The sequence below is a fragment of the Oncorhynchus clarkii genome, unplaced genomic scaffold, assembly GCF_045791955.1.
Source record: "Oncorhynchus clarkii lewisi isolate Uvic-CL-2024 unplaced genomic scaffold, UVic_Ocla_1.0 unplaced_contig_6320_pilon_pilon, whole genome shotgun sequence".
Lineage (NCBI taxonomy): Eukaryota > Metazoa > Chordata > Actinopteri > Salmoniformes > Salmonidae > Oncorhynchus > Oncorhynchus clarkii.
Genome location: NW_027261141.1, coordinates 185,001 through 198,765, shown reverse-complemented (window position 1 = coordinate 198,765; position 13,765 = coordinate 185,001). Strand labels below are relative to the sequence as shown.

Genomic DNA, 13,765 nt, shown 5'->3' with positions numbered 1-13,765 from the left:
GTGGTCTTGATGCCAGTTGGTTTTTAACGTTAAGTGAGAGCATTGTGCTGTATTGTAGTGCAGTGATTTCAAATAATTAACTCATCGCATTTTATTATTTATTTCATTTTGAGTGATTGGAAACATTTAAATGTCTCTTTTTTTTAGTAGCTCATGGACTAATGCACGTCTATCCAAATCATCCATTTTTTAAAAAGGTTTTTGTCCGTTTTCCATCCTTCCCGTCTGTGATCAGTGTTAGATGTTTAGATTCCTGCATTAGGTTCAGTCCATTGTGAAGGCGAGGAGGACAAACCACTGAAGTTATTCACTGCAATTAGCTTGAGTCTAGCAGGTGTAGAGAAGCTGTGTATCAGCGGTGGATTGTGCTGATAGATTCTGGTAAAAGATGGACATAAACATTTGGCAGGTGTAGCTACAGAGTGGCTTCATAAATGCCACGGAGCCTTGGTTTCTCTATTTAACATGGATTTATTCAGGAATATCTCCTGTGAGCTACTACTGTATTATTTTGTATGCAGTGTTTTGGTTGTTAAACAGTGGCTGGCCCTAAAGAGCTGGAGTTAACACTTTACTGATAGGAAGTCTATTATCCAGCTTGAATAACAAATCCTTTTCAACGGGGACAGAGAGTTTAGTGTATGTAAAACAGAGAGAGAGAGACACTGAGAGAGAGAGACACAGAGAGAGAGAGAGAGAGAGAGAGAGACCGAGAGAGAGACAGAGAGAGAAACGAGAGAGATAGAGACAAGAGAGAGAGAGAGAGAGACCGAGAGACACAGAGAGAGAGAAACGAGAGAGAGAGAAACGAGAGAGAGAGAGAGAGAGAGAGAGAGAGAGAGAAACGAGAGAGAGAGAGAGAAATGAGAGAGAGACAGAGACGAGAGAGAGAGACAGAGAGAGAGAGAGAGAGAGAGAGAGAGAAAGAGAGAAACGAGAGAGATAGAGACAAGAGAGAGTGAGAGAGACAAGAGAGAGTGCGAGAGCATACAGAAAGACAGTAGAGGATTCTTGTGTATGCAGTGTTTTGGTTGTAAATCAGTGTCTGGCCTAAAGAGCAGGAGCTAACACAATTTTAACAGGAAGTCTTTTATCCATCTTGAATAGCAAATAATTTTCAACAGGTACAGTGAGTTTATTGTATGTAAAACAGAGAGCGATAGAGCTTCAGAGAGAGAGAGAGAGAGAGAGAGAGAGAGAGAGAGAGAGAGAGAGAGAGAGAGAAACACGAGAGAGGGACTGCTAATTATCAACATCCAGAAAAGAGCCGTTAAATTATACAACCACCTAAAAGGAAGAGATTCCCAAACCTTCCATAACAAAGCCATCACCTACAGAGAGATTAACCTGGAGAAGAGTCCCCTAAGCAAGCTGGTCCTGGGGCTCTGTTCACAAACACAAACAGACCCAACAGAGCCTCAGGACAGCAACACAATTAGACCCAACCAAATCATGATAAAACAAAAAGATCATTACTTGACAAATTGGAAAGAATTTACAAAAAAACTAGAGCAAACTGGAATGCTATTTGGCCCTAAACAGAGAGTAGAGTACCTGACCACCGTGACTGACCCCAAAATTAAGGAAAGCTTTGACTATGTACAGACTCAGTGAGCATAGCCTTGCTATTGAGAAATGCCACAGGAGGCAGACCTGGCTCTCAAGAGAAGACAGGCTATGTGCCCACTACCCACAAACTGATTTGATAAACTCCCATATCTACTGGGTGAAATACCACAGTGTGACATCACAGCAGCAAGATTTGTGACCTGTTGCCACAAGAAAAGGTCAACCAGTGAAGAACACACACCATTGTAAATACAACCCATATTTATGTTTATTTATGTTCCCTTGTGTTCTTTAACTATTTGCACATCATTACAACACTGTACATAGAAATGTCTTTATTCTTTCGGAACATTTGTGAGTGTAATGTTTTACTGTACATTTTTTATGGTTTATTTCACTTCTGTTTATTATCTATTTCACTTGCTTTGGCAATGTAAACAAATGTTTCCTATGCCACTAAAGCCCCTTAAATTGAAATTGAGAGAGAGAGAGAGAGAAACACGAGAGAGAGAGATACACGAGAGAGAGAGAGAGAAACATGAGAGACAAAGGAGAGAGAGAGAGAGAGAGAGAGAGAGAGAGAGAGAGACAGTTGATGAAATGCTTGCTTTCTGCTTTGATACCTGTTATGGTTCTGCTGTTAGATCAGATAGATAGTTAGTTAGATATGTTGTTAGATCAGATAGATAGATAGTTAGATCTGTTGTTAGATCAGATAGATAGATAGTTAGATCTGTTGTTAGATCAGATAGATAGATAGTTAGATGTGTTAGATCAGACAGATAGATAGTTAGATATGTTGTTAGATCAGATAGATAGATAGTTAGATATGTTGTTAGATCAGACAGATAGATAGTTAGATCTGTTGTTAGATCAGATAGATAGATAGTTAGATCTGTTGTTAGATCAGATAGATAGATAGTTAGATGTGTTAGATCAGATAGATAGATAGTTAGATCTGTTGTTAGATCAGATAGATAGATAGATAGTTAGATCATGTAATTTATACTAATGAAGTGTGGATAGTTTGTTAGCGATACTGATGGCTGATGATAACCAGGACAATAGCTGAGAAATTCAAAATGTGCAGTGTTGAGTCTCTCTCCCACAGACCAGGACCAGACACATATATTATCTGGACAGTCTTTTAAAGGTAATTCATGGGGCCATTAAGAGGCATAATTTAGGCATTTCTAAGTACTTTAGGTACTCTGTCTACCGCACACCATTCCATTACCAGGTACAAGGAGAAAGGGGCTTTACTCTAGGATTTACTGACCGCTAGTCATTTGTATTCAGATCTCTATTCTGTTTTTTTGTGTGTATTCTCCGTGTTGAATAACTGGGAATAGTCTGATTTGACAAGTCTGGCAGTTGTGTGTGCATGTATTTCTTTAATACATTTTCACTCGAGGGAACTGTTCTGTTGTTTAGATGTTGGATGTTGACAAGGTCGGATGACCTGTTAGTGACCTGTTTTTTTGTGTGTGTGTTTCTGTGTGTGTGTGTTTCTGTGTGTGTGTGTGTGTTTCTGTGTGTGTGTGTGTTTCTGTGTGTGTGTGTGTTTCTGTGTGTGTGTGTTTCTGTGTGTGTGTGTTTCTGTGTGTGTGTGTGTTTCTGTGTGTGTGTGTGTTTCTGTGTGTGTGTGTGCCTCCAGCGGAGTGTGGCGGTAGGTTCAAAGGTGAGCCTACAGGCCGCATCCTGTCTCCTGGATATCCCTTTCCTTACGACAACAACCTGCGCTGTACCTGGACCATCACTGTCAACTCTGGAAACATCGTCAGGTAGCTACTTCAAATATAGAATTGGAATCGGATATTAACTTTTTTACCACAAAATGTATAGGCAAAATGGGGTACCCTTGTCTGGTACCATACAGAACCATTTCTATGTTAATGCATTACAAAACAGTCCTGCTGTTGTTTCAGATAACATCTTGTCAAATATTTACTTACTTTAATCATTAAATTATGATTCATAATGCACAGTTTGGTAATTGGCTTTTGGCGGTATGTACGCATCAGAGTTTCCCTTAGCTGGTAATTGGCTTTGGAGGTATGTACGCATCAGAGTTTCCTTAGCTGGTAATTGGCTTTGGAGGTATGTACGCATCAGAGTTTCCTTAGCTGGTAATTGGCTTTTGGCGGTATGTACGCATCAGAGTTTCCCTTAGCCGGTAATTGGCTTTGGCGGTATGTACGCATCAGAGTTTCCCTTAGCTGGTAATTGGCTTTGGAGGTATGTACGCATCAGAGTTTCCCTTAGCTGGTAATTGGCTTTGGAGGTATGTACGCATCAGAGTTTCCCTTAGATTTATCACATGAGCACAGCATACAGAGCCTTTTTTGAGCTGAATATCACTTGTCAGACTTCTCCAGGTCCTGCAGCTCCTCAGCTCGTTGCTCCTGGTAATATCCCACCGTAGAAACACTCAGACAGTTATTTTATAAAGACTTCTCCAGGTCCTGCAGCTCCTCAGCTCGTTGCTCCTGGTGATATCCCACCGTAGAAACACTCAGACAGTTATTTTATAAAGACTTCTCCAGGTCCTGCAGCTCCTCAGCTCGTTGCTCCTGGTAATATCCCACCGTAGAAACACTCAGACAGTTATTTTATAAAGACTTCCTAATTTGCCGTTGAAACCAAGATTTCTTTCCTGTTCTATTGGTTTTTATATAAACATTTTTTTTTTCAATTGTCCAGAAAGTCAAAGGCACAATCCTTCAGTCATATTAGCAACTCGTCTTAGTTGATACATCTTTAGGTTCCCCACCTCTTTCTAAGTTTCTAACTGAGATCTCTGTCACATTTGAAACCGTTCGCATCAAGGTGCACCGTTTAGAATGGTGTTTTCCCCACGAATTGCATTTTGGGAAAATGTTTGAAAGTGATGTTTTATTGGGCAGCTTTCATGACAGGAAGTTACACGTTCTATGAAGATGAATTACCATAATCTAAATATGATTTCTGTCATTCTGAGCACCGTGTGGTGGACACCCTAATGGGTTACGCAAACCGAATGGCTATGGGGGTCAGATAATTTACTAAAAATGGGCGTTAAATTAAAATATTCCTAGTCATCTTGTCCGGCGGCACATTTTGCATAACGAAAATCCTGGTACTCATCTACCTTTTTTTTTTACCATGAAATTAAAATGAAGAGAAAAAAAATGGGGCATCCTTCTCTGGTATCTCACATATTAATGCGTTACAAAACATAGCCTTCTGCGTTTCCAGATATTGTTCATGCTTTACTCAGAACCAAGTAATTAAAGATTCAGAATACACAGTTGGTGACTGCCTGTAGAGGTACTGTAGTTTCTCTAATCATTTCGGTCGCTGCCTGACTGTGGAGTTGGTTTGTCTAATCAGATCCCAATCCTTCCCAACTAGCCCTCCAGTGCCTGGCACCAGTCAAAGGGAAGATGTGAATGGTTTTCAGATGGTTTGTCCTGCCAGACACTTGGTGATAGAGTAAACAGAAAATGCACACAACCTCAAGCGAATACAGATAGAATATGAATAATTTGTGATTTGAAATTGGTGTTGTCTTGGCCAAAATCTTTTTTACTTTTTTTATCCGATTTATTAAATCCCATCCTCCCTAAGCCTCCAGTTCCTGGCGTTCGACACAGAGGCATCTCACGACATCCTGGAGGTTTGGGACGGACCAGCGGAAAATGAGATGTCTCTGAGGGAGGTGTCTGGCTCCCTGCTCCCCGAGGGGATACACAGCACCCTCAACGTTGTCACCGTTCAGTTCCAGACTGACTTCTACATCACCAAGTCTGGCTTCGCCATCGACTTCTCAAGTGAGTGTTTCAAGAAGAATACCTTTCAGTTTCTTGAGTGACAAGAAAGACGAGCATTTATAGATTCTATTTACTTTCAACTCTGTAATATTTGGTCTCATATGAACTGGGAAGCTAATGGGTCTCATATGAACTGGGAAGCTAACGGGTCTCATATGAACTGGGAAGCTAACGGGTCTCATATGAACTGGGAAGCTAACTGGTCTCATATGAACTGGGAAGCTAACGGGTCTCATATGAACTGTGAAGCTAACAGGTCTCATATGAACTGGGAAGCTAACGGGTCTCATATGAACTGGGAAGCTAACGGGTCTCATATGAACTGGGAAGCTAACGGGTCTCATATGAACTGGGAAGCTAACTGGTCTCATATGAACTGGGAAGCTAACGGGTCTCATATGAACTGGGAAGCTAACGGGTCTCATATGAACTGGGAAGCTAACGGGTCTCATGTGAACTGGGAAGCTAACGGGTCTCATATGAACTGGGAAGCTAACGGGTCTCATATGAACTGGGAAGCTAACGGGTCTCATATGAACTGGGAAGCTAACGGGTCTCATATGAACTGGGAAGCTAACGGGTCTCATATGAACTGGGAAGCTAACGGGTCTCATATGAACTGGGAAGCTAACGGGTCTCATATGAACTGGGAAGCTAACGGGTCTCATATGTCTGCTGTGTGTCCTTCAACTGTTGCGTAACGTCATGTCTGCCGTGTGTCTCCAGGTTCAGTGGCGACAGCCTGCAGAGATCCAGGCCTGCCTATGAACGGCAGTCGTCACGGAGATGGGAGAGAACCAGATGATACGGTGACCTTCTCCTGTGATCCAGGATATGAGCTGCAGGGAGAGAGCAAGATCACCTGCATCCAAGTGGACAACAGATACTACTGGCAGCCCAGCCCTCCCAGCTGCATTGGTCAGGATTTACTACTGTACTGATCTATGCTATACTGATCTATTCTATACTATACTATACTATACTATACTATACTGTACTATACTATACTATACTGATCTATTCTATACTATACCATACTATACTATACTATACTGATCTATACTATACTATACTATACTACTGGCAGCCCAGTACTATACTGATCTATGCTATACTGATCTATTCTATACTATACTATACTATACTATACTATACTGATCTATACTATACTGATCTATACCATTCTATACTACTGGCAGCCCAGCCCTCCCAGCTGCATTGGTGAGGATGTACCACTGTACTGATCTATACTATACTGATCTATATCATACTATACTGATCTATACTATACTGATCTATACTATACTATACTATACTATACTATACTATACTATACTATACTGATCTATACTATACTGATCTATACTATACTATACTATACTATACTGATCTATACTATACTATACTATACTATACTGATCTATACTATACTATACTGATCTATACTATGCTATACTATACTGTACTATACTGATCTATACTATACTGATCTATACTATTCTATACTACTGGCAGCCCAGCCCTCCCAGCTGCATTGGTGAGGATTTACCACTGTACTGATCTATGCTATACTGATCTATTCTATACTATACTATACTACACTATACTGATCTATTCTATACTGATCTATACTATACTATACTATACTACTGGCAGCCCAGTACTGTACTGCACGTATATATACTATACCATACTATACTGTACTGTACTATAATATACTGTACTATACTGTACTGTACTGAGCTATACTATACTACGCTGTTCTATACTTTACTCTACTGTACTTATAAATACTATACCGTACTAAACTGTACTGTACTGATCTATACAATACGTGCTGTTCTATACTATACTGTACTATACTGTACTTATCTATACTATACTGTACTGTGCTATACCGTACTTATTTATTCTATACTGTAATGTGCTGTACTCTACTGTACTGTACTATCCTGTACTTATATATACTATACCGTACTATACTGTGCTATACTACAGTATACTGTATTATACCATACTATAGTATACTATACGATACTATGCTATGCTATAATATACTATACTATACTATACTATACTACTGGCAGACTATCCCACCCAGATGTATTGGTGGGGCTGTACATGAAATATAGCTGGTTTATCAGCCCTCCATCTGTATTGGTGAGGATGTACTACTGCACTATACTATATCATACTATACTATACTATACTATACTATACTACTGGTAGCCCAGCCCTCCATCTGTATTGGTGGGGCTGTATATGATATATAGCTGGTTTATCAGCCCTCCATCTGTATTGGTGGGGCTGTATATGAAATATAGCTGGTTTATCAGCCCTCCATCTGTATTGGTGGGGCTGTATATTAAATATAGCTGGTTTATCAGCCCTCCATCTGTATTGGTGGGGCTGTATATGAAATATAGCTGGTTTATCAGCCCTCCATCTGTATTGGTGGGGCTGTATATGAAATATAGCTGGTTTATCAGCCCTCCATCTGTATTGGTGGGGCTGTACATGAAATATAGCTGGTTTATCAGCCCTCCATCTGTATTGGTGGGGCTGTATATGAAATATAGCTGGTTTATCAGCCCTCCATCTGTATTGGTGGGGCTGTATATGAAATATAGCTGGTTTATCAGCCCTCCATCTGTATTGGTGGGGCTGTATATGAAATATAGCTGGTTTATCAGCCCTCCATCTGTATTGGTGGGGCTGTATATTAAATATAGCTGGTTTATCAGCCCTCCATCTGTATTGGTGGGGCTGTATATGAAATATAGCTGGTTTATCAGCCCTCCATCTGTATTGGTGGGGCTGTACATGAAATATAGCTGGTTTATCAGCCCTCCATCTGTATTGGTGGGGCTGTACATGAAATATAGCTGGTTTATCAGCCCTCCATCTGTATTGGTGGGGCTGTATATGAAATATAGCTGGTTTATCAGCCCTCCATCTGTATTGGTGGTGCTGTATATGAAATATAGCTGGTTTATCAGCCCTCCATCTGTATTGGTGGGGCTGTATATGAAATATAGCTGGTTTATCAGCCCTCCATCTGTATTGGTGGGGCTGTAAATGAAATATAGCTGGTTTATCAGCCCTCCATCTGTATTGGTGGGGTATGTATATGAAATATAGCTGGTTTATCAGCCCTCCATCTGTATTGGTAGGGCTGTATATGAAATATAGCTGGTTTATCAGCCCTCCATCTGTATTGGTAGGGCTGTATATGAAATATAGCTGGTTTATCAGCCCTCCATCTGTATTGGTGGGGCTGTACATTATATATAGCTGGTTTATCAGCCCTCCATCTGTATTGGTGGGGCTGTACATTATATATAGCAGGTTTATCAGCCCTCCATCTGTATTGGTTGGGGCTGTACATTATATATAGCTGGTTTATCAGCCCTCCATCTGTATTGGTTGGGGCTGTACATTATATATAGCTGGTTTATCAGCCCTCCATCTGTATTGGTGGGGCTGTACATTATACACTAAAATGAATATATATCTGTGGTTGTTCTGTTTGCATCGTCAGGGGTTTCAAAGACGGGCTCCTAGGAACCGAACGAGGGGTTATTCCGTTTAACACTACAGCGAGAGTTATTCTGTCCTCAGGCTGTATCAGCGAGCCTCTTAAACACCAGGTCTGCCTTGTAAAAGAGGTCTTCTGACCTCACTGGGACTTCCTGGATAAATCAAATAAAACATCTATGATAACAATATATATATATAAATATATATATATATATATATATATATACTACTAGGAATATAACTGTGTTTATTCTGCGAAGCTTTCTGCAATAGTGGGGCATTAAAAGGTCATTTTTCAACCCCGTTTTGGTGGATATAACAGGGGTCAGTCTGTATTAATGGGGTCAGTCTGTATTAATGGGGTCAGTCTGTATTAATGGGGTCAGTCTGTATTAATGGGGTCAGTCTGTATTAATGGGGTCAGTCTGTATTAATGGGGTCAGTCTGTATTAATGGGGTCAGTCTGTATTAATGGGGTCAGTCTGTATTAATGGGGTCAGTCTGTATTAATGGGGTCAGTCTTTCCTACTAACTGTATTTGTGACACGTACAAATTAAACCCTGCTAGGGATATTTTCTAGTTGTATTATTCTGTCTGAAAACCCCCGGTGTGGTTAGAGGTTAACGGTACCGTGACCAAGACATTAAAACCACAACATTATGTGGTACTGTATATTTTGAACGTGTGTGTGTGTGTGTGTTTCTGCAGCTCCCTGTGGGGGTAATGTAACAGGATCATCAGGATTCATCCTCTCCCCCAACTTCCCCCTCCCCTACCCGCACAGCAAAGACTGTGATTGGCTGATCGCTGTCCACTCAGACTACGTCATATCACTGGCTTTTATCAGGTAAGGAATGAATGAATGAATGAATGAACGAATGAATGAATGAATGAACAAACTAATAAATTAATGAATAAATGAACGAATGAATGAATGAACGAACGAACTAATAAATTAATGAATAAATGAACGAATGAATGAATGAACGAATAAATTAATGAACGAATGAATGAACGAATGAATGAACGAATGAATGAACGAATGAATGAATCAATGAATAAACAAATGAATGAATGAATGAACGAATGAATGAATGAACGAATGAAAAAACGAATTAATTAACGAATTAATGAACAAACGAACGAACGAATGAATGAACGAACAAACAAATGAATGAACGATTCCATTCAGGTAATCTTCTGAAATGAACTGAACTTCTGAACTGAAACACACCAGAGAGACGAACAGCTGAGAGCAGAAGAGTGTTGCAGTGTGTTAGAGATCGCCTGCTGGGGGTTGATGAACTGTGGGAGATTCAACATGTAGAATCATCAGGAAATTAAAGTTGAAATGAAAACATTTGACAGCTGATGTTACTGTGGTGTTCCTCTCTACTGGTATCTGAGTCATGATGTTACTGTGGTGTTCCTCTCTACTGGTATCTGAGTCATGATGTTACTGTGGTGTGGTGTTCCTCTCTACTGGTATCTGAGTCATGATGTTACTGTGGTGTGGTGTTCCTCTCTACTGGTATCTGAGTCATGATGTTACTGTGGTGTTCCTCTCTACTGGTATCTGAGTCATGATGTTACTGTGGTGTGGTGTTCCTCTCTACTGGTATCTGAGTCATGATGTTACTGTGGTGTTCCTCTCTACTGGTATCTGAGTCATGATGTTACTGTGGTGTGGTGTGGTGTTCCTCTCTATTGGTATCTGAGTCATGATGTTACTGTGGTGTTCCTCTCTACTGGTATCTGAGTCATGATGTTACTGTGGTGTTCCTCTCTACTGGTATCTGAGTCATGATGTTACTGTGGTGTGGTGTTCCTCTCTACTGGTATCTGAGTCATGATGTTACTGTGGTGTTCCTCTCTACTGGTATCTGAGTCATGATGTTACTGTGGTGTGGTGTTCCTCTCTACTGGTATCTGAGTCATGATGTTACTGTGGTGTGGTGTTCCTCTCTACTGGTATCTGAGTCATGATGTTACTGTGGTGTTCCTCTCTACTGGTATCTGAGTCATGATGTTACTGTGGTGTGGTGTTCCTCTCTACTGGTATCTGAGTCATGATGTTACTGTGGTGTTCCTCTCTACTGGTATCTGAGTCATGATGTTACTGTGGTGTGGTGTTCCTCTCTACTGGTATCTGAGTCATGATGTTACTGTGGTGTTCCTTTCTACTGGTATCTGAGTCATGATGTTACTGTGGTGTGGTGTTCCTCTCTACTGGTATCTGAGTCATGATGTTACTGTGGTGTTCCTCTCTACTGGTATCTGAGTCATGATGTTACTGTGGTGTGGTGTTCCTCTCTACTGGTATCTGAGTCATGATGTTACTGTGGTGTGGTGTGGTGTTCCTCTCTACTGGTATCTGAGTCATGATGTTACTGTGGTGTTCCTCTCTACTGGTATCTGAGTCATGATGTTACTGTGGTGTTCCTCTCTACTGGTATCTGAGTCATGATGTTACTGTGGTGTTCCTCTCTACTGGTATCTGAGTCATGATGTTACTGTGGTGTGGTGTTCCTCTCTACTGGTATCTGAGTCATGATGTTACTGTGGTGTTCCTCTCTACTGGTATCTGAGTCATGATGTTACTGTGGTGTGGTGTTCCTCTCTACTGGTATCTGAGTCATGATGTTACTGTGGTGTTCCTTTCTACTGGTATCTGAGTCATGATGTTACTGTGGTGTGGTGTTCCTCTCTACTGGTATCTGAGTCATGATGTTACTGTGGTGTTCCTCTCTACTGGTATCTGAGTCATGATGTTACTGTGGTGTGGTGTTCCTCTCTACTGGTATCTGAGTCATGATGTTACTGTGGTGTTCCTCTCTACTGGTATCTGAGTCATGATGTTACTGTGGTGTGGTGTTCCTCTCTACTGGTATCTGAGTCATGATGTTACTGTGGTGTTCCTCTCTACTGGTATCTGAGTCATGATGTTACTGTGGTGTTCCTCTCTACTGGTATCCGAGTCATGATGTTACTGTGGTGTTCCTCTCTACTGGTATCTGAGTCATGATGTTACTGTGGTGTGGTGTGGTGTTCCTCTCTACTGGTATCTGAGTCATGATGTTACTGTGGTGTTCCTCTCTACTGGTATCTGAGTCATGATGTTACTGTGGTGTTCCTCTCTACTGGTATCTGAGTCATGATGTTACTGTGGTGTTCCTCTCTACTGGTATCTGAGTCATGATGTTACTGTGGTGTTCCTCTCTACTGGTATCTGAGTCATGATGTTACTGTGGTGTGGTGTTCCTCTCTACTGGTATCTGAGTCATGATGTTACTGTGGTGTGGTGTTCCTCTCTACTGGTATCTGAGTCATGATGTTACTGTGGTGTTCCTCTCTACTGGTATCTGAGTCATGATGTTACTGTGGTGTGGTGTTCCTCTCTACTGGTATCTGAGTCATGATGTTACTGTGGTGTTCCTCTCTACTGGTATCTGAGTCATGATGTTACTGTGGTGTGGTGTTCCTCTCTACTGGTATCTGAGTCATGATGTTACTGTGGTGTTCCTTTCTACTGGTATCTGAGTCATGATGTTACTGTGGTGTGGTGTTCCTCTCTACTGGTATCTGAGTCATGATGTTACTGTGGTGTGGTGTTCCTCTCTACTGGTATCTGAGTCATGATGTTACTGTGGTGTTCCTCTCTACTGGTATCTGAGTCATGATGTTACTGTGGTGTGGTGTTCCTCTCTACTGGTATCTGAGTCATGATGTTACTGTGGTGTTCCTCTCTACTGGTATCTGAGTCATGATGTTACTGTGGTGTTCCTCTCTACTGGTATCCGAGTCATGATGTTACTGTGGTGTGGTGTTCCTCTCTACTGGTATCTGAGTCATGATGTTACTGTGGTGTGGTGTTCCTCTCTGAGTCTGAGTCATGATGTTACTGTGGTGTGGTGTTCCTCTCTACTGGTATCTGAGTCATGATGTTACTGTGGTGTGGTGTTCCTCTCTACTGGTATCTGAGTCATGATGTTACTGTGGTGTGGTGTTCCTCTCTACTGGTATCTGAGTCATGATGTTACTGTGGTGTGGTGTTCCTCTCTACTGGTATCTGAGTCATGATGTTACTGTGGTGTGGTGTTCCTCTCTACTGGTATCCGAGTCATGATGTTACTGTGGTGTGTTGTTCCTCTCTACTGGTATCTGAGTCATGATGTTACTGTGGTGTGGTGTTCCTCTCTACTGGTATCTGAGTCATGATGTTACTGTGGTGTTCCTCTCTACTGGTATCTGAGTCATGATGTTACTGTGGTGTTCCTCTCTACTGGTATCTGAGTCATGATGTTACTGTGGTGTGGTGTTCCTCTCTACTGGTATCTGAGTCATGATGTTACTGTGGTGTGGTGTTCCTCTCTACTGGTATCTGAGTCATGATGTTACTGTGGTGTTCCTCTCTACTGGTATCTGAGTCATGATGTTACTGTGGTGTGGTGTTCCTCTCTACTGGTATCTGAGTCATGATGTTACTGTGGTGTGGTGTTCCTCTCTACTGGTATCTGAGTCATGATGTTACTGTGGTGTGTTGTTCCTCTCTACTGGTATCTGAGTCATGATGTTACTGTGGTGTGGTGTTCCTCTCTACTGGTATCCGAGTCATGATGTTACTGTGGTGTTCCTCTCTACTGGTATCTGAGTCATGATGTTACTGTGGTGTGATGTTCCTCTCTACTGGTATCTGAGTCATGATGTTACTGTGGTGTGGTGTTCCTCTCTACTGGTATCTGAGTCATGATGTTACTGTGGTGTTCCTCTCTACTGGTATCTGAGTCATGATGTTACTGTGGTGTGGTGTTCCTCTCTACTGGTATCTGAGTCATGATGTTAC

General features: G+C 41.4%; 1 protein-coding gene across 1 annotated transcript in view; it reads left to right on the top strand.

The window, feature by feature from the left end:
• Positions 1-13,765, top strand: part of LOC139405210 (CUB and sushi domain-containing protein 3-like) — a gene marked incomplete at its 3' end in the record, with an annotated part of 429,588 nt that overhangs the window by 247,260 nt on the left and 168,563 nt on the right. Inside the window, exons 26-29 of the mRNA XM_071147639.1 lie at positions 3,227-3,353; positions 5,179-5,381; positions 6,108-6,299; positions 9,631-9,769. Coding sequence (XP_071003740.1) covers positions 3,227-3,353; positions 5,179-5,381; positions 6,108-6,299; positions 9,631-9,769 — 661 coding nt within the window. The remainder of the gene's footprint in view (positions 1-3,226; positions 3,354-5,178; positions 5,382-6,107; positions 6,300-9,630; positions 9,770-13,765) is intronic.